At 42.7% G+C, this 21,398-nt stretch overlaps 1 protein-coding gene and 1 pseudogene across 2 annotated transcripts; one reads left to right on the forward strand and one right to left on the reverse strand.

Annotated features, from left to right (window-relative positions):
• Window positions 1–2,364: 2,364 nt before the first annotated feature.
• LOC139062085 (tripartite motif-containing protein 16-like) lies at window positions 2,365–4,035 on the forward strand (annotated as a pseudogene).
• A 427-nt stretch (window positions 4,036–4,462) lies between these two features.
• LOC107376818 (transient receptor potential cation channel subfamily V member 1) lies at window positions 4,463–20,550 on the reverse strand. Of its 2 annotated transcripts, XM_070548191.1 has the most exons (15): window positions 20,231–20,550; window positions 19,905–20,050; window positions 19,673–19,825; window positions 19,401–19,538; window positions 19,019–19,323; window positions 18,762–18,938; window positions 18,527–18,682; window positions 18,359–18,454; window positions 12,465–12,535; window positions 10,512–10,677; window positions 10,367–10,433; window positions 9,973–10,295; window positions 8,811–8,935; window positions 4,702–4,808; window positions 4,463–4,623 (listed from the first exon to the last, which is right to left on the reverse strand). In XM_070548191.1, the coding sequence occupies exons 1-15, from the start codon at window positions 20,413–20,415 to the stop codon at window positions 4,544–4,546; spliced, it is 2,295 nt and encodes a 764-aa protein (XP_070404292.1). In that variant the 5' UTR covers window positions 20,416–20,550; the 3' UTR covers window positions 4,463–4,543. The 2 variants fall into 2 exon arrangements, with proteins under 2 accessions (XP_070404292.1, XP_070404293.1); XM_070548192.1 differs by lacking the exons at window positions 19,905–20,050; window positions 20,231–20,550 and having other exon boundaries at window positions 19,401–19,579; window positions 19,673–19,763.
• Between the last annotated feature and the right edge of the window lie 848 nt (window positions 20,551–21,398).

The raw sequence follows: 21,398 nt of genomic DNA on the forward strand, positions 1-21,398 counted from the left end.
AAAAAAAGTCTATAAAATTGTAAGCGCGACGCGGTTCCGCCGTCACATTCCCGCAGAAACTGGTTGATCACACCGGGGCCAGACTACTAGAATGTGGCTTTACAACCACAATGTCCTCAGAAGCGAAAACGCTTTTAAAAGGGAGGGAGGAGTCCTAACTGTTGCTGCAGGCGTGTTGTGTGAGTGCAGTTATATACTGGTTAATATATTTTTGGGTTCAGTTGCTTTCATGTGGCCTAATGTGAGTCTATTTGGGATCAATGGAATGATCAGCAACATTTCTTGATGTGACTTTATGGCAGTTGCCCAGGGCATCATCGCAAGGAGGATGGCATTCATTTACTTTTGTTTTATTTGGTATTTTTTCAGTCATTTTTGGAAATAGTGATTAATTTTGATTAATTCACAGCCTATGTTTAATTACATTTAAAAATTAGTTGTTTGACATCCCCAATTATAATAAATTTCTACAGATGATATCAAACAAAACAGATGAGAATTGCCCTTAAAGAGCAAGTCACCCCCAAATAAACTTTTTTTTGCTGATAAACTAAGTAAACGAGTGTCTAATCGTGCTGCAGACACGTGTCGTCAATAATTTGGCACTTCAGTGCATCTTGGTTAAAATTTAAATATTCTGCCTAAAACTGGCATTGTTGTGCCGTTGTCAGGTAAAAACTCTGCACTGCATTTTAATTTAAATCTGCCACCGCTATTGGCTAAGAAGTATGCTATGATGTAAACTGGTACATTATGATGTCACAATGCTGTCGTGAGCCTGAGTGTGTGTGTATTTGTTAGCGGCTCCGCCCTCTCGGTCTGCCAGGTAACAGCATGTGTTGCATTTTTCAAACATGAAGCCGGAGTGGAGTTAGACTCTGGTAGGGGTTGACTTGCTCTTTAAGCTGTTAAACTTGGACCAAGCATTTTAGGTCACAGATAGGTGTAGCTTAGGGTCTCTGTCTATACACCTTATAAGACAATTTAGGTGATGGTATGTTGTTTTTCTGCTATTGAACTGTTTTCTAATAATGTTGTGTTTAATAAAGTGAAGGAAGGAGAAAAATAACGTTTCCCTAGCAGTTTTTAAAAATGTCCCTATGTAATCCGATTAATCGATTAATCGTGTCGAGACCCCATTTGATTAATCGATTATCCAAATAATCGTTTGTTGCAGCCCTAGTTGTCATCTAATGTTGTCATTATTATGATGAAGATGAACAAAACAACATGAGTCTCCTCCTCAGCTCAGATCAACCCCATGATGCAGGTATCTGGCTGGAACAGGTGAGCATCACAGTAAACCAGTGGAGCAAACTGAGCTTTAAATATGTTGGTTTTATGCTCTTTTTCTGCTCCAAAACATGAAAGTTAACAGGTTAGATGTTGCATTTTCATTTAAGATAAAATGATATTTTTATTTTGTTGTTGGCCCGTGAGAAAAGATTTAACCTACAGTAAACAGGAAGTGGAAAGGCTGCAGATAGATGAATAGAATAGAAAATGGGGAAAGCTAGACGTCACAGCAGCGATGACACGTATTACAGGAGAAAAAAAGGAGAATAAAAAATAATTAAAATGAATAAACAAGAAAACATAAATCCTGAATAGATTTTAAAAATGCTGATTATACCACAAGTAATGAATACCACTGATGTGCTTTATTTAAAACTGACTTGCTCATGTGTAATTTGGTTATTCCACATTCAGTGTTAATGCAGAACTAAGTTTGTTTCCAAATTTAAAGGTTCAAAATTGCATATAAGTTGATAAAGAAAATGTGCAAATTTGCCGTCACTTTTTCAAAAAATATTAAGTTTGGCCCTCAACTCCGTCCCAGAGTTTCATTTCGGCCCCGTGTGAGTTTGAGTTTGACACCCCTGTTCTAGAGAGAAGCAAGTCCTGTAGAAAGCTGCAGTCTTCAAGTCATGATGTGTGAAATAAGATAAGCAGCAGATTATTCAGGCTGAGATTAGGAATTACAGCTAAGCAGATCTATATGAGATCTAATGTTGGGCATCGGATGAGAGTTATTACATTCATACACGATGTTGACACCTGCAGAAAACCTCAGAAAACGTCGTTACGTGCTAGCATTAGCTTTGGTACGTGATAAATTGATTCCTGATCACTTTAATAGGAATTTTATTTTGATAGCCTCCCCATCACCCCACCAGTGTATATATTTGTCGATGGTTGTGACGCAGAATGAAGTTGTAGTTCTGTTATTTATAGATAAAATAGGTTTTTGTGTATCAGGCATTAGAAAGTTTCTACTTCAGTTGTTTGTACACTAGGCGGCGCTGTTTGACGTGGTTTGAAATTGTAAGCAATTGCTTAATGTGAGTCTGTAGAAAACCTTGGAAGAATATTGATCAGTAATATGAGGAAAGATCCTGACTTTAGCATGTTGTGGTAAAGAATCACCGTCGGACAACTGCTGACTCCTGGCTTTCCTCAGGTCCAGGTTGCTGATGCTTCTGACCTACATCTGGAGGTCTGAAGATACGCCTCACAGCCACAGCTCAACTTGCTTCTGTCTGAACTCTGAGGAGCAGAATGGCATCAAACATGTTTAAGCTTGATGAGGAGACCATCTCCTGTTGCATCTGTCTGGACCTCCTGAAGGAGCCGGTGACCATCCCCTGTGGACACAGCTACTGCATGAGCTGTATAACCACCCACTGGGATTCAGCCAGTCAGAGGAAGGTCCAGAGCTGCCCTCAGTGCAGGAAGAGCTTCCCAACCAGGCCCGTTCTGGTGAAGGGCACCATGTTGGCTGCTTTAGTGGAGGAGCTGAATGACATGAAACTCCAGGATGCTCCAGCTGCTGGACCTGAAGATGTGTCCTGTGATGTCTGCTCTGGGAGGAAACGGAAAGCTGTCAAGTCCTGTCTGGTCTGTTTGGTTTCTTACTGTGAGGAACACCTCCAGCCTCATCATGATGCTCCTCCTCTACAGAAACACAAGCTGGTGGAGCCCTCCAAGAAGCTCCGGGAGAACATCTGCACTCATCACGATGAAGCCATGAAGATATTCTGCCGCACCGATCAACAGTGTATCTGTTACCTCTGCTTAGTGAATGAACACAAAGACCATGAAACCGTCTCCGCTGCAGCAGAAAGAGATGAGAAGCAGAAAGAGCTCCAGGAGATTGATGAATGAATCCAGGAGAGAATCCAGGAGAGAGAAGAAGATCTGAAGAATCTTCAACAGAAGATGGAGGAGATTGACACGATTTTTAAAGAACTGATTGGGCTTATGCAGAAAAGAAGAGATGATGTGAAGAAGGAGGTCAACTCCCAGAAGAAAGCTGAAGTCCGTAGAGTCGAAGAGATTCAGGAGACGCTGGAGCAGGAGATCATGGAGCTGAGGAGAAGAAAAGAAGAGCTGGAGCAGCTCTCACTCACACAGGATCACAACGAGTTTCTAAACATCTACCCCTCAGTGTCACAACCCGGTGGGCGTGTCTCCATCTCATCCAGCATCAATTCTCGTCCTCCGAGACTCTTTGAGGACGTGACAGCAGCCGTGTCAGATCTCCGAGACGAGCTGCAGGACCTGGTGAAGCCAGAACCAAAGACCAGAGCGCATTTCTTAAAATATTCACAAGAAATCAGTCTGGATCCAAACTTGGCAAACACAAATCTGTTTTTATCTGAGGGGAACAGAAAGGCTACAGTGATGCTAGAAGAACAGATTTATCCTGATCATCCAGACCGGTTCAAGTGGTTCAAACAGGTTCTGAGCAGAGATGTTCTGACTGGGCGGTGTTACTGGGAGGTGGAGAGGAGCGGCGGGGGTTATGTGGCGGTCTCGTACAAGGATATCAGGAGGGATGGGGGGGACACACTAGAAAGTGTGTTTGGATTCAATGGCAAGTCTTGGGCGTTATGTTGTGATGGTGGCAGGTACATATTTTATCACAACAAAGTTAAAACTCCGGTCTCGGGTCCTGGTTCCTCCAGGATCGGAGTGTATCTGGATCACAGAGCAGGAATTCTGTATTTCTACATATATATTTTTTTGCTTTAGTGAATTTTCGTGATTTTTATCTTGAGAGGCGCTATAGAAAAGATATTTTCTTCTTCTTCTTCTTCTTCTTCTTCTTCTAGAAGGTGCTATATCAAATACAAGCCATTTAATAAAAATCATCCATCTCTATTGTCAGGTTTTTGTTTCAGGAACAAACCAGCAGTTTAAAAAAGTTTCCATAAGATGCCTTCACTCTCCAGGCTTTCTCAAGTTCTTCTTTGAGGCCCAGGTACTTCTCCAGTTCCTCGTGTCCCTTTTTACTAATGTTGCATCACTTGGTACTGCCACGTCAACCAAAGTGCCTGCTATGGACTCACTGCTAAAGCTAAATATTTAGGAATGTCCAAGGCACTTATTGATGGTCAAATGTTCATCCATCCATTGTGGATCAAGGCAACAACATTTTGTAGAAATCGAATAGATTTTATGTCAATTAAATGTTTAATCATTTTTAAAATGAAACTGTGTCTAAATGACTAAAACAGAAGAACCAAATAACAAGTATGAGCTAGATAGCGTCGCTCCGTGGCGGCTGGCGCCCTCTGGCACGTATCCTCTGCAGAAGATGATTTAAGGTCCACGTATTTCCTACAAAGTAAACTAATGTTAGTGTTTTTGTAGTAGTGGGAAACTGCTGAGATAAACGTTTGATGACTGCCGTCCTACCGGAACCTTCTTCATCCATCCGAACCTTCATCATCTGGTTTGCAGGATCTTCTTTTAGCTTCACACTAAGATCTGACCTCCACTTCTTCCAATTCCTCTCCGTCACCCTGAGAAGAAATAAGTCTTGTTGATAACTCGCTCCTGTAGAAACTCTACCTGAGATATGATGAAAGATCTACCAAAAAACTTCTAGGTCTTTGTAAAATAACCCTGACCCACCCTTCCCCGGACAAACACAGGAAGTACTACAACTACTACAAGTTCATGATCACTCAGACCAATATCAACATGTAGCAAATGTAAAATGATAAAACTGTCTGCAAACATAAATTAAGTAACTCATAACCTCTATACAATAATGAGGAAAACTAACAATTTCTGGTTTGTGATTTCATGATTACACTTAAACTGATCAATACAAATCTGACAGGTCTGAAACCTGTAGTGTGAACTCCCCCAAACATCTGCACAGATCTTTAAATACACGTGCTCCCAGATGTTTACATGCATTTGAACTTTGGCTTCCAATGATTGTTTTGAGTTCTTCAAGGTGGAATGATTACAAGATTTAAAAGTAAACTCAGACGTCGGCGGAGATATTAACCTTTGACCTTTTGCTAATGTATGACAGACAATGTGTGTCTCTGGGATGGCGTCTTGATGTCCTGCTCCGCCTCATAAGGTTCTGGTGGGACCTGCCTCGCGACTGGGGATGAAAGTTAGCATTCGTTCTAAAATCCAGTAATATTTACTCGTACATGTTAACTGTCCCTGCCAAATAAATGAGTGAATTATAAGAATTCACTGCAAAAACTTACATTTTCACCCTTTCACTCGGGGTTAAATGAACCATACAGCAGCCATTGGGGGAAAAAAATGGCTGCTGAAGGTTCTAGAATGTTTGTTAACTTCGCTTATGGGAGGGGTGGTGGTGGGGGGGGGGGGGGGGGGGGCGATGTTTCTCAATGTCAAGGCGCCTCGCTTGCGGGGACACTGTCCTTCTTTGGTCAAAGAAAACGGTTAAATGGAACAAACTTATCTCACGTAATGTCACATGACACGTAAGGTAACGTTATAGTTTATACGTCAGTTTCAGTATGAATATAACAAGCTTTTTACAATTTTAATTTTGGTTATATTGGTAAATTAAATATGTGAGCAAATCACTACCTGCTAGCCATCAAGACTACAACTACTAATCAACTAAGCAACCATTGATAACTGCTTTGGATATAAAAAGCATTTTAGATATCAACCCAACAGCTACAATTAGTCCACCTACTGGAAATTTGTATGTGTATATATGTATGTATATAGATCTATAACTTAATGCTTCTTTCTGTGTAAATGGTTTTCTTTTTTTTCTCAAATTCATGGGTTGAGATTTTGTCGGCCAACAGGTCCAGGAACTATATTGTTCAATTTCTTTAATAATCATATGATTATTTCATTTGTATTAATGCTATTTTAGTTAAAAGGGGCAGACAACATAAGTTTTTCCTCTTTCTGTCCCCTTTTTCATTTTGGCTTGCAGCAATTTAGTTCTGTATTTTTATTTTAATGTCAATAAATGAAAATAAAAGATTGAAAAAAAAAATTTGCCCCCTACTGGAAATGTGTGTACTGGCATTATCCTGGTACACAATAACACCAGTGCAATACTCTGTATGTGTTCAATACTCGTGCAATACCGGATTTACATAGTATGTGTGTCTCTTACAGTATGCTGCATAGTTCTGGAACCCAAGTTTCTTTTATTTGTTTTTTTTTAAGCGGTTGAAGGTTACAATAATAGCTCACAGCCTGTGTGTGTTTACCTGTAACCTTATTATTATTCATCTTCCTTTTCTCTAAGTGCTGCTGCAGCAAGGGGATTTTCCCGCTGTGGGATAAATAAAGTCCGTTCTATTATTCTGACTCTGTGCAAAAAAAAAAAAAAACCAAAAACATCCACATTAAAACAACTTTTACATCCAACTCTTATTTTATAAAAACATTGAAATTTCATGTTGAAAATCCCTTCCGCCATGATAAAGAATGTTCCAGAAATGATTTTGACATGTTGGTTGATGTAACCTGCTCATATATGGCCTTTTGTCGGGATATGATAATACCCCATAAACGTGTCAGGATATATCCAAACAACAAACCAGGGGTCACAAAAGCAGTAAGATTGTGTATGAAGGAGAAGAATGAGGCTTTTAAACGGGGGTCGGTGGCTGAGTCACAGAGGGCTAACATACTGTTAAAAAGGGAAATTACAAAGGCTGAACATGAATGTAGAAGACAGTTGGAGGACAAAACGGCAGCAAATAAACTTGGATCGGCATGGACTAGCATGAAAGTTATTACAGGTCATGCCTCTGAGGCACAGTACACAACCATCTGTCTAGAGTAGACCCTTTTAACACTGACAGGGACCTAGCTAACGCCCTGAACAGTTTCTATTGTCGGTTTGACATTCTGGATTTCAGCGGGGAACGGGACATCCTGAGGGACAAATGTAAGGATAGTGAGCATTTTAAAGTTGACATGGAGGACATAGGTAGGGCTGTCAGGACAGTTAGAGTGAACAAGAGCCGAGGACCAGGTGACATTTGTGGCCGCTTACTTAAATCCTGTGCATAACAGCTGACACCTATACTGCACCACATTTTTAACGAATCTTTACGCTTGCAAAAGGTCCCTAAACTACGGAAGGATGCAGAAATTGTACCGATTCCTAAGGTGAGACATCCAGGTATTTTAAACGATTTCCGCCCTGTTGCTCTAACTTCGATTTTAATGAAAATCTTTGAAAAGCTGGTTAGAAGCGAGCTTTTAAAGCAGACACAGCGACTGCTGGACCCTCTAGAGTTTGCACATCGGGCTGGGAGAGGGGTGGAGGATGCAACGGTCACTCTGTTGGATATGCTTTTTCATCATCTGGACCTGGTAGGAACTCATGCACGACTCCTCTTTGTGGACTTTTCGTCCGCTTTCAATACATTTCAGCCTCATGTTTTGGTTAATAGGCTATGGAACAGTTTCATCTGAGTAAAAGCATGCTTGGGTGGATACTAGATTTTATGAGCAACAGAACACAAACGGTCAGAGTGAATAGTACCCTGTCGGATACGAGAACTGTGTCTACCGGATCTCCCCAGGGCTGTTTTGTCCCCCTTGCTGTATATTTTATACACTAACATGAGCCGAAGCAAACATGAGAGAAGGACAGTTATTAAATATGCTGATGATTCTGTACTAGTAAGTCTCCCGAGAGAAGGGGAATAGAGCCGTGGACCTGTTCTTGATGATTTTATCTCTTGGTGTGATGAATCATATCTACAACTTAATGTAATTAAAACAAAAGATGTGATCATCGATTTTAGAAGGAAGCCACAATAATAGCACGATCTTTCCATTATTAAAGGTCAAACTATTGAGCAGGTGAAATCATATAAATATCTGGGGACAATTATTGACAGGGAGCTGAATTTTGAGGAAAACTGTGATGCTGTGGGTAAGAAAGGCCAGCAGCGTTTGTACTGCCTTAGAAAACTGGCCTCATTGCATGTGGACAGGACTATAATGTTTGAAAGTGTTTTATCCTTTTCCTTAGCCTCATGGTTTGGCAGGCAAATCTTAAACAAAAGGAAACGCTGAACAGGATGGTAAAGTGGTCGGGTCGTCTGCTTGGAAAACCAGTGAAGAGTGTGGCACAGCTGTACAGTGGGCAGAGATATCGTTAGGGACACGGGACACCCACTGCACGCCCAGTTTACTCTCCGGCCATCAGGACGGAGATTTATTGTGCCAAAGAGCAGGACCAAGAGGTATAAAATTAGCTTTATTCCTGAGGCAGTAACGGTACTCAATAAGAATTGAGTCTGGCGTGGCTATTTTATTTTATTTTATTTTTATTCCCGTATTTATATTTTTTATTGACGTGTGTGTTTTGTGACTGTGCGTGTAACCTGGGCGCTAATTCTCGTGTCACACGGCAGATCAAATTTACCTGCGGGTATTAATAAAGTTACCTTGACCTTGACCAGGTGTCAAAAACCCCAAAATAACGTGACGCGAGCGTACGACTGTGAGCAGACCGCGGTACAGACCCCTCGGCTTACCTGACAAATCTGCGACACTTATCCTGATTGGTTCCAAAGCAGACGATCTCAGACGCTCTGGAGTGAAGCGTACTCCGCAGCCACTTCGGGACAGACCTCTCCATGTCCAAAATTGTAATGGCTCTCTAAGAAGAAGCAAACACTCCATTTAATCCTTTTTTATACAACTGTTCTACAAGTTCGACATTCCCTGTGTGAGTGCAGCCACAAGTTATTCACAGTGCATCGGTTTTCACACAACAGAGCGCACAGCCTTTGTCACGAAGCTCATGACTGAGCGCTGGTGCTTCCTGTTCTCACTGATCCTCCTTGAGATGTTTCTGTAGCGTAACTGGAGTCCACCTGTGTCATGACTCCCGTCCTTCACCCTCCTCCACTTCCTCATTCTACCTTCATTCAGCTCACCTGGTCCCTTCACCAAGCTCAAGCCAAGCCCTGGTTTCCACAGCAACCTGACCTACACCTCATCAGCTTCATCCACTTCACCTGCTCCTCACTCATCAGCTCATCTCACACACCTGCTTCCCCTACTATATATTCACCAGCAAACCACCAGTTCCCTCCCAGATTATTACAGCCCTGCCAGTAATTCTCCAGCCATCCACCCTGCCTGATCTCAGCCTCCAGACCTGGTTTTTCTCCTGACCCCTGCCTTGCTCGCTGCCTGCCATTTGGACCTTGCCTATCTCTGAACCTGCCTCAGCCTTGCCCTCCAGGTACCTCTGCCTTCAAGAAAGACTTTTTTTTATATATATTTTTTTACTGTGTTGGCGTCTTCACGGGTCTTCAGAACTCTGTTCGTGACAACCTGTGGTAAATTCAGCTGACTGGAGTGGATTTGGAAACACACACCTGTCTACATGGCCCCAGGTTGTCCCTTCTCTACCTACCAGGAGGTCAAAGATGGAATTTCCTGCGAGACTGGGACTTTGCTGCCAAAGCTCCAGAGACAGCATGTTGATAAAAGGCCTTGAATACGTACTTCTTGAGTACGTGTGATTTTTCAGTATTTTTTTTATTTTTAATAAATTTGCAGAAATCTTTCGGAGGTGTTGTGTGTAAAATTTTGAGTAAAAATAACGTAACCCACCTTGCAGCAAGACTAAAGTGCATAAAAAAGGTATCCCAGATTAAACCTAATCCTGTGAGTTTCAGGCTTTACCCGCAGGTTCCAGATGGTTTCACTCTGGTCGGAGATTTTCTGGACTGTGTTTCCCATCAGGGCGATGAGCATGTTGAGCATTAGAATGTACGTGAGGGTGATGTAGGAGATGAGCAGGATGTAAAACACTTCCTTGTACTGAACGTGGTTGGTGAACTGCAGATCTCCCATTCCAATGGTGAACTTGAACAATTCCAGAGTCGTAAATCGGATGTCGTGATAGCTGGGCTTGTCGCACTTGGATGACTCGGCCTCGGCCCTCCCTCCTCCTGCCAGAGTGACGTTTTTGACTTTCGATGAATCATCAAGGAGAGTTACGACAGCTGCGGATGTAAAATGAAGAAACGTTTAGACTTTTAAAACAGCGTTTTTGTGGTTGATTTTCATAAATCACCTGCGGAGAATCCAAACAGCAGGACGCTGTAGACGCATAAAAAGTGCAGCAGGTCACTGAGGATCATCTAAAGAAAAAACCCCCACTGTAAACCGTCTCTGAGCAACAAGAAGCCTCCTCTGACCCCTTCGTGCTGAATTCTTACCCTTTGCATCATGACGTTGTACATCCCCAGCTGTCTGGATCCTCTTGTGAAATATAAAACGTTCATCCACGCGAGAGCTAGAGACAGCACGAGCAGCCCGACATACTCCTTTTGCCCACAGAAGTACAGAACAGCAGACAGCAGAAGGAGGGCTGCCTGCAGGAAGCTGCAACGATGATGAGAAGGAAGGCGGTTGAGAAGGAAGGCGGTTAACGTTTGCGGACTGGTGCTCTTCACACACTTATGGCAACAAATAAATTAAATCTTTTATTGAAAAACGTTTTATCTGTGATCTCCTCTGAAAAGCACAATCCTGGAAAAACCTCATCCAATCATTGTGAATTTCCCGTGTTTAACGATTGAGTCCTTATCCATCCATCGCCCTCTGACCCCCCCCCCCCCCCCCCCTGCACAAACCCCTCTATGTGCACCAATCACGAGTTCTCAGGGCAGAGCAGCTCAACAGGAAGTTAAGCCAGAGCTATGCTAGCTATAATAGCTGGCATACTAAACTGTTATATGGTTACGTAACCTGAGCGGATGTAGACGAAGGGGTTTCAGTGTAATAAGCCCAGTTCTCCCCACTGGATCTCCAATCTAGATCCCATGGCTTCTTTCTATCTAACCTTCAGCCTTGAGGCTCTACAGCTGCTATGCTGGAGCTCTAAGGAGCCTTTCTGCAGGACCCAACCTATCCATCAGACCTACTCACCCAATACATCTCTTTACAACAAAACTAGTCATTCCAAGTGTAAAACGCACAACTAGAAGATGTGGGGCTTTCTCGGTCTTGGCCCTAAGCTGTGGAATGACCTGCTGGAAGTCAGACAAGAACCTTCACTGCTGGTAGCATCAGATGAAGACTCAGTTTTATGCTCTGGAGTTCCCTCATCGCACCTTTCAGCTTTGTTTATACAGTAGATTAATTGTTTTAGTGTTTTTCAAGACTCAATGTATGTGTTTTTAGTGTATCTATATACAAAAGTGGTTAGCAACAGTGTTCAAGCCGATGGTCCCCGCCATGAGGGCACCACAGCTCAGCAGAACACCATTGTAGCTTCTTCTGGGGAGAAAAACACTTAGAGAAAAAATAAAGTTAACAGCTGAAATAGCAGGAAAATACAGTTAAAGAGCAGATTGTAGAAGAAAGAAGTCGAGTGTGGAATGTGGGGAAAGCTGGGAGCTGCTTCCACAAAAGAGGAGCCTGATAGCTAAAAGATCTGCCTCCCATCCTAATTTTAAATATTCTGGGAACCACCAGTAAACCTGCAGTTTGAGAGCGAAGTGCTCGGTTAGGAACATATGGAACAATCAGATCACTGATGTATGATGGAGCTTGGTTATTAAGAGCTTTATATGTGAGAAGAAGGATCTTAAAATCTATTCTGAATTTAACAGGCAGCGACAGGAGAGATATGATCTCTCTTTTTAATTCTCATCAGGACTCTAGCTGCAGCATTTTGGACAAGCTGAAGACTTTTAACTACATTCTGTGGACTTTTGTGTGTCTGGTCTGTCTTCTCCATCCCCAGTGAGTCGTGGTGGATGGCTGCTTATACTGAGCCAGGATCCTCTGGAGGTTTCTTCTGTTAAAAGGGAGTTTTCCTCTCCACTGTCACTGCATCCTTGATTGCTGTAAAGTCACTGACACCAGTCAGTGACTTGATGCAACCTGCTGGGTTCCTTGTTTAGGAAACTTTTCACTGATTGGCTTAATAAATTGACCTGTATTGGAATGTTTACTATGTGAAGGTCCTTGAGACAACTCTTGTCGTGATTTGGCGCTATATAAATAAACTTGAATTGAATTGAATATTCAACGATGATGATAAAAGATGCCAACGACGATTCAGAAAGGTAAAGGATTGTTACGTTTAAACGTTTGTTTAACAGTACCTGTTGTTATATATACTTCCTGAATCTATTTACAAAGTCATTTAAAGTGTTACTTACAAGAGAATTTCACTAAATCCATCCGTGAACAGAGCCATTTTCTGCGGGGGATTTTTCCAGAAAATAGTGATCTAAGGATTGAAACACTGGACATGATAACACTTTACAGCCAGAAAATAATAATAACTTTATCCATCTGATGCTTTAACTCCTCACTAAACCTCTTGTGGCCTTAAAGCCACGTATTTATTACTGGTATTCAGAGGAGCCAACAAGTTTTTGGAAGCCACCGATTCAAGTTGTCCCACATAAAAAGATGACAGAGGTCTGTAATCATAAACTTCATATGTGAGAGAAATAATGAAAAATGTCCACAAAGTCATATGTGGATTATTGAAAATTATTTGTATAATGGTGCAGAAAAATATTATTTGGTCAATTACATCAGTTCACCTCAATACGTTGTGATGTAACCTTGGTTGGCAATGACAGAGATCAAACATTTCCTGTAGGTCTTCACCAGGTTTGCACACACTAGCTAATAGAGTGGTCCATTCTTCCATGCAGATCTTCTCTAGAGCTGTGATGTTTTGGAGCTCCCTCCACAGATTCTCTATGGGACTGAGGTTTGGAGGCTGGCTAGGCCACTGCAAAACCCTGAAATGCTTCTTACGTAGTCTCTCCTTCATTGCCGTGAGATTGGGACTGCCTCCATGCTTGGAATGCAACTCGACACTATTATCAATCAATCAATCAAATTTTATTTGTATAGCACCTTCCGTTGCCTTTACAGACGCTCAAGGCGCTGAACATGACATAAAAACAGTAAAAGAGCAAAAAGACAGATTAAACTTGCATAAAAAGTGACTAAAATGATAAGACAGTTACGATAAAAATCAGATATGATAAAAGACTAAAAATCCATATTATATAAATGCCAAATTATAAAAATGAGTCTTTAATCAACTCTCGAAGACTTGCAGTAATGGGGACTGTTGGACAGCAAGTGGGAGCTCGTTCCATAGTGTTGGAGCAAGGACCGAAAAGGCTCTATCGCCTCTTGTCCGAGCGAAGGGAGCATGTAGGGGCATGCATCTGTAACAACCCAGCCACATATGGTGGGGCACCACCGTGAATGGCCCGGCAGACAAACAACAGAACTTTAAACTTTGCCCGAGAAGCCACAGGGAGCCAGTGTAGAGAAGCCAGGACAGGAGTAACGTGCTGTTTTTTCAAGTCTGTCAGGAATCTAGCTGCCGAGTTCTGCACTAACTGCAATCGTTTCATTCATCCAAATATGGGCTAGTGGTGCCCAATACCAATACCAAAAAGTTCTGTTTGGTCTCATCTGACCATGACATTTTCCCAGTCATCCTCTGGATTGAGATGGTCTCTGGCAAACTTTAGACGGACCAGGATTTGTACTGACTCAAGCAAGGGGAACCTTTAGAGTTCTGCAGGATACTTATCCATGACGACGTAGTGCGTTACTAATAGTAACCTTTCTTTCTGTGATCCCAGCTCTCTTCATGTCATCGAAAAGTTACTCCCGTGTAGTTTTGGGTAGATTCATCTTTGTTCTCAAGATCAGTTGTACCCCACAAGGTGAGCTCTTGCATGAAGCCCCTGGTAAAGGGAGATTGCATTTATTCCATTTTCTGGTCTCCATGGTGGAAGTGGGAGTTTGACTGTTAGAAAGTGTGGACAGGAGTCTTTTATGGGCCGTTCCCATCTGTATCTGGTCGGCCCGGCCCAGATAGCATAGCTTGCTTACCTATCTTGGTGGCCTGCCTTTTTTCAGGGTGCAACGAGACTGTTTTTCAGCCCTCTTTCTGAGGTGGTCTGCTTCAGGCTGACCAGGGCCAACACACCCACTGCTGACAGCAAATTCACACCTTCCATTAGAGCAAGCCTCTGATTGGTGGGTAGAATCAGCCCACATGGGCTTAAGGCATGCTCAATTCATTATCCTGCTGATTACTTAGAAGCTGAAAATGTCTCTGACTGCATTCCTTGCATACCTAAGCAAGAATGTGTGGAATCAACCGGACCAGGCTGGGGCCGACTGGAGCTATCCGGGCAGGGCCGACCAGGTACAGATGGGAATGGCCCGTTATACAGATAACAGGTGCCATGAATACAGGTAACGAGTGGAGGATAGAAGAGCTTCTTAAAGAAGTAAGTAGTGACTGGACTGTAAAGCCCCCTTCAGACAGGCCATGAAAAACGGAAATGTTCCGGAATCTGTCCGTAAGACCTTTCTGTGTGAATACAAACATCCGGATAACGTGTTCCGGAATTTATCCGGACGAAGCCCCTAGTAACAGGTCCGGACTTGTTACGGACAGGGTGGCTGCTTCAGACTAGTGAGGTAAAGTTCCGGATAAGAGGGAGGGAGAGGAGGAGGGGACCGGGGGACGCTGTGTGCACCTAGATAGCCCGCTGCTGTAGCATGCGGCAAACCACGGCAGCTCGCCTCCTACGGTACCGTCTAGACGCGCGACGGAGCGCTTCACACCGCTTCAGTGATTCCAGTGCTGGACTGACCATAGGGCATAGCGGGCAACTGCCCGCTGGGCCGACCCTTTCATCTTTTATGGGCCGGTGTCTGTTTTTTTTTTTTTTTTTTTTTTCCTCTGGCCTCTAGTTGTTGCGGACAACTTGTCCGCGCCGCCCCACGCGACGCCTCGTAAAAGTTGGTGGATTGGCCAATTGGTAATAATACACTCTGGGCTGGACCAATAGCCAGAGGTCTGATGCACCCGCCAGTTGTTTGTGAATCTCAGTAAACAGACAGACGAGCTTTACAAAATGGAGAACAAAAAACGGAAAGGAGGAGCGGAGAAAATTCGACTAAAAAAGAAACTGGCCCTTCAGGCTGATGCTGGCACATGTGTTAAAATCTCACAGTTGTTTGGTAGTGAAGGTTCAAGTAAAATCAATTTAGGAAGTGATGGAGCCTCAGCCCAGCGACAGGTTGGAGAAGAAAAGAGGGAGGAGGAGGAGAAACCCGAGCCGGTGTTGTGCCATAAATTGACTCGCTGCCAAAAAATGATTAGCCACCGCGGGATCGCGCACGGTTAGGTAATTGCATTTCTAGACAAAATTCCCCAGGATTTCGCCCTAAAACTCAGCATATCTAGCAATATGGACATTCAGAAAGCAAAGATAACCTCTTCCGGTACTTAAACAGATGTTTATCGCGGATATTAGTGTGGCAGTGTTTGTGGCAGCCTGCGCGGGAGCACGAGGACGTGCTTGTGGAAAGAGGGAGGAAGATGTGGCTGCGTGAGCGTCCTGTCACAATGTCCCGATTGATGATGCGCCCTGGCTACTTGGCCAAAGAGATGTCCCTTTGGCTGACTGGTTAGAGCGTATGACTCTCACCTGGGAGTCTGGGGCTCGAATCCCGCCCGGGCACTCGTTTCTGCACCTTGCCACATTAGTTTTTCCAGTTCGGAAGTTGTTTTAAGTGTTGCTATTTGTCTTAAACGTTCACAATGAGGATATATTAATCCTTTTTGCAATATTTGCGATTGAAAGATGGTTTGTGCCACAAACTTTGTGGTAAGAACTGGCTTTCTTTATGTTACAGCCTTGATACTAAAAAAAATAAATAAACAATGTAAAATGGCACCCTGTATTGAATGTAAACGTTGTATAAATGGAAATAAACAATTCTCCAGCGATTTAATTTTTTCCCCTTCCTTTCTTTAGTCCACTTGACATGGAGCCACAGTTAACTAGTTTGGGGCACATTTTTACTTGAAAAAAAGTATTTAAAATGATCAAGCTTTGGCTTTACAATGACACTGTGTAGGTTGCTATTCATTACGTTGCTCTATTTAAAAGTAACAAGATAAAAGCACTTCAGCACATAAAATTAAGATTGTCACTTGTCAAATAGACTACACCCTCCCGTTTACCTATAAGAAATGCCTCAAAATATCTTTAAATTCTTTATTGATGATTTAATTGTAGACAAATAAAATGGCATTTTACTTGCCAAAAAGTGATTGAATCACTAAGATTTTCATGGAGGCTAAAATTGACCAAATAAGGGTTTTATGTATTATCTGTTGATGTTACTGTACTCATACTGCCTACTGTGTCATCAAAAACACCCCAAAAATGGCAAAAAAAAAAAAAAAAAAAAAAAAAAGAAGAAGATAATTTCCCTTGCCAAAAATTGATTACAGTGTCCTGGTCACGTGTAAAGGGTTAAATTGACCTAAATATTACCTTATTTATTATCTCTTGATGTTATTAGTGCCATCACAGGATGCCGGGTGTCTTTCACATTCATAAACACCTCAAAAATGGCAACAAATGATCATTTCCCTTGCCAAAAATTGATTACAGTGTCCTGGTCACGTGTAAAGGGTTAAATTGACCTAAATAGTACCTTATTTATTATCTCTTGATGTTATTAGTGCCATCACAGGATGCTGGGTGTCTTCCACATTCATAAACAGAGAGTCCTGGTCACCCATAAAGGCTTGAATTGGCATAAATATTACTTCATTTATTATGATGCTGGGTGTGTTCCACAATCATATTCGAATAAACGTGAAAATATTCTGTCCGAATATCTGTTTCTTGTTATAAATATAACAGCTAGAAGGATTTACAGTTAAAATAGGAGAAACACGTGACTCCCCAGGAAGGGTCGTAACACCACTCGCCTCACGCACATAAGTGAACAAAACAAAGCAGCATGGAGACACTCCGTCTCCAACCACCTCTCAGGCAGCAGCCTGCACTCCCAAGTTCTACACGTCACCAGAACATAAACAACCGCAACACAATAAAAGCAGTGTTATACAAAATGGAAGGCCTGTAGTGTTTATTCTCTTACAGTAACAACTCATCAATTTTTTGGAGGAATTTATTTGAGAATTTTTTGGTTTTTATTAATTGTGCAATAGAAAAGTAATCACTAGATTAATCATCTAAATAGTCATTAGAATTGTCGACTATTCGATAAAATAATCGTCGGAATAATCATTTTAAAAATAATCAGTTACCCCCAACCCTACTTTTTAGAATACCAGGATAGGAAGGATGGTGTAGGTTTACGTTTATTAGATTGATACATAAATACTACCAATAAGAAAGTGTACGTTGGTGTGTGTCAGAAACAGCGTAAGGCTTAATGTCTTTTCCAAAAAAAACAGGTGATGGGCCGGTCTCCAGTCAAAATGCCCGGGCTGAATTTTTGTCCCAGTCCAGCCCTGAGTGATTCCTTTAACCATTGAGCTTCATCATCCAGGTCTCTTATGCGTCTTCGTGTGCACAGAATTATGCTTAAGCTCCTCGTGATTTTTATCTTGAGAGGCGCTATAGAAATGATATTTTCTTCTTCTTCTTCTTAACATAAGTCCGATTCTCTCTCTCCCCACCCCACCCCCCGCCGCCATCAGACATCTGGAACTTTTCCCTGCTGTGTGAACGCAGCCGAAAGGACAAGTTCCGGTACAAAAGTGGTGTATCTGAAAACACAGTTCCGGTTAAAAACTGGATTGAATTGTCCACAAATGTTCCAGAATGTCAGTCTGAAAAGGGCTTAAGAGTCAGAGGTCTTGTTTTGTTTGTTGGTCCTAAATATTTATTTTCTGCACCCTTGTACAAAAAAAAAATATCATACGATGTGATTTCCTGGATTTCTTTTTTACATCCTGTCTCTAACAGCTGAGGTGAAAACAGACTTTCAATTTTTTATGCCGGACAACTTGCACAATTGGTGGCTGCAAAACAACGTTTTAGCCCCACCGTTAAAGAATTAGAAGAAACTATAATATCGCTATAATGAATAGTATAATACCCAGAAAATGCAGTTATTGTTGTTTCATATATAAGGCTACAAAGGTCAGAAGTGCTTTGATTAAAGGTTAAAATAATCAATTTTGAGTCCTTTGTTGTGTCATTACTTAGATTTTGTTTCATCGTCTTACCGCTTTATACAGAAACCTCACTGCTCCAAGGACGCTGATGATCTCACCGACACAACGGAGACAGTCAGCTGGGGTGTTTTCCACTGGGAACGGTGGCTGTGGGTAAAACAACAACACGGTCTTTGCTCCATCTCATCCCGATGCTAACGACTCAGCTTCCTGTCTGACCTCTCCCTCTTTTCTGTAGAAAGCCACCGTGGTGAAGATGGCCAGGTAGATCAAATACATCACAAAACTCATCAGGAATAACTTGGAAGCAAATCTTTCCCACTTGTCCCGGAGAAGACTGCGCAGAGGTTCGATCCGGAGCATCTCGGGGCGATTCTGAAACACAAGCTCCAGATGTTGTAACAAACTAGAGTTTAGAATGTTGAAAACGGAAGAGATGGAACGATGTTCCAACCGGTATTTGACTCCCAAAGACGATGATCTCTAAGACAGAGTTGTTTTCGTCCGTGTCGATGGAACTCATGTCATATAGCGAGGAGTGAACCGGACCGTAGACCCATTCTGTGAACTTCCTGGACAGCGGCCTGGCCTCTTCATCCATGAACTCACGAGTCAACATGTGTCTGAACATCTGGTCGAAAAGAAAGGCAGATATTTGCATACACACAAACCCCTTCGTGAAGCAGATCTCTGAATATGTGTCGGACTCACTCCAATCTTGCCGAGCTTGGCAGCCAGTTTCAGAGGAGTCAGCCCTTGATGGTTTTCAATCAGTTCCAGCTGAACACCCGTGTGTTTCTGGAGCTTAAAGTGCCGAATCAGGATTTCGTCGTAAATCTTTGCAGCCATTTCTGTGTTTTCTGCCTTGCTGTCTGCTATGATCACCAGAGTGTGCAGGACGGTGTTTCCTTGCGAGTCTCTGTCCGTCACGTCGGCGTTCCTGTGAGGGTTTTCCATCAGGAAGCACACGGTCTCTAGCTGGTTGGTGCAGGCAGCCAGTGAAAGAGGAAGCTCGCCTTCAGGAAACACATGCATCTTTGATTGAATCAACAAGCGGGACAGAAAAGAAACACCTTTGTGTGAATTCACCCACCAAAATAAAAGCCCCGTTTTGATCCATGCTGGAAAAACGAGCCGTTGGCTTTTGCCTGCACATCTGCGCCTTTCTGGACCAGCAGCTTCACGTACTCGAAGCTCCGCCTCTCTATGGCGATGTGCAAGGCCGTCTGACCTGAGGTTTGCACGTGAAGTCTGATCATCAGGTCTGTTGTGCTTATTTACACCAAAACAACACTTCCTGTTAAGGAAAACACCCGTCCCCTTTGAAATCATGACACTTCTATGATTAACTGTTTATCTGCTCACCTTTATAACACGGATCAGTATAAGACGAGTTGATGAGCTCTTTTAAATCCCCAGTTTTGTCCGCTATGTCCAGGAGGACCTCAACAGCCTCGTTTTTGCCATCTTTTATGTTCAGCAACGCTTTCAGGAGGGCAGTTTTCCCATTTGTTTCATCTGAAATAACATTTTTTTTAATGATTGCTCTAATTGAGTTAATCATAAATCTGTTGTGATGTTGGACAAACACACTCGCCTATGAAATCTGAGCTTGTAAGTTGTTTATGATTAGCCAGCAGGAAGTCGAGCAGGCCGATCAGCTCCGATTTGTTCCCCTGAGAGGCCGCTTTAAAGACGCGCTCTCTGGTGAACTCCGAGCTGTCCTCCCCGTCGCTCTCAGGCCTGAAATGTAAAGGAGTTGTGACTGAGTTCCTGGATTAGTTCAGAGCCAGAGCAGACTTGTGTGGGCTCGTCTTGAGCAGGCACCTGTTTCCCCGAAATATGACACCTTACCTGGAACTCGCCTGAGCAATGAGTGCGAGCGAATGAAACTACCAGTTACTCTCCACTGTGATCATTTACCTTGACAGAGAGAGGTTGCTGTCCATTGGCACAGCAGGTTTGTCTGACTTGAGTTTTTTAAGGAGCAATTCAAGACCTTTGGCATTTTCTCCCTCTTCCTCTTCCTCTTCCTCCTCTTCCTCCTCTCCCTGGTCTTTGCCTGGCTCCTCTGGCTCCATTGGGCTTCTTTTGTCCTCCTTATTCATCGTCAGCTTCTAAAGATTGTTAGAAGAAGCGCATCGAGGCAGAGATCGCACGGGTTCCCAGGTGTAAAACTAAATAATATGGGTGGTGCTCATGAGGGAATGGTTTGCTGTGCTGCTGAAGCCCCGCCCCCTCCAGGTGAGCAGACCTGGTGTTTGTTGAGAGGTAAGGTAAGATTTGTAACGTGCCTGAGAAGACCACCTTAGATTCCTTGTGAAAAACGGTTTTAGGTCACTATCACAACAAGAAGTGAAGGCCTTCATTTGTCATTTTACTCATTTTTCTTATTTACTGTTAAGTGAACCAAAATAATAATAATAATAATAATAATACATTTTATTTAAAAGCCCCTTTCAGAACACCCAAGGTCACTTGACAGAAAATACTTAATAAAATACAATAAAACAATAATAAAACCCAAACAAGAAAAATCAAAGAGAGAAACAGTTCAATAAAATCAGAGGTTGTAGGCAGATTTAAACATGTGTGTTTTGAGTTTTGTTTTGAAAAGAGTAAAACTGTCGATGTTCCTGATGTCTGGGGGAAGTGAGTTCCAGAGACAAGGAGCAGAGCGGCTGAAAGCTCTGCTCCCCATGGTAGCGAGACGGGCAGAAGGAACCGCAAGATGGATGGAAGAAGAAGATCTGAGAACGGGATGGGGTGTGAATACTTACAAGGTCTGAGATATATGGAGGAGAGAGGTTGTGGATTGCTTTGAAGGTATGGAGGAGAATTTTGAAGATGGACCTGAATTTAACTGGGAGCTAGTGAAGCTGCTGGAGAACCGGGGTGATGTGGTGAAAGGAAGGGGTTCTGGTGATAATACGGGCCGCTGAATTCTGGACCAGTTGCAGTTTATGAAGGAGTTTGTTGGGGAGACCATAAAGAAGTGAATTGCAATAGTCGATACGGGAGGTGACGAGGCTGTGGACGAGAATGGCGGCAGTGTGAGGGGTCAGTGAGGGGCGGAGACGGTTTATGGAAC

The sequence above is a fragment of the Nothobranchius furzeri genome, chromosome 2, assembly GCF_043380555.1.
Source record: "Nothobranchius furzeri strain GRZ-AD chromosome 2, NfurGRZ-RIMD1, whole genome shotgun sequence".
In the NCBI taxonomy this organism is placed as follows: Eukaryota; Metazoa; Chordata; class Actinopteri; order Cyprinodontiformes; family Nothobranchiidae; genus Nothobranchius; species Nothobranchius furzeri.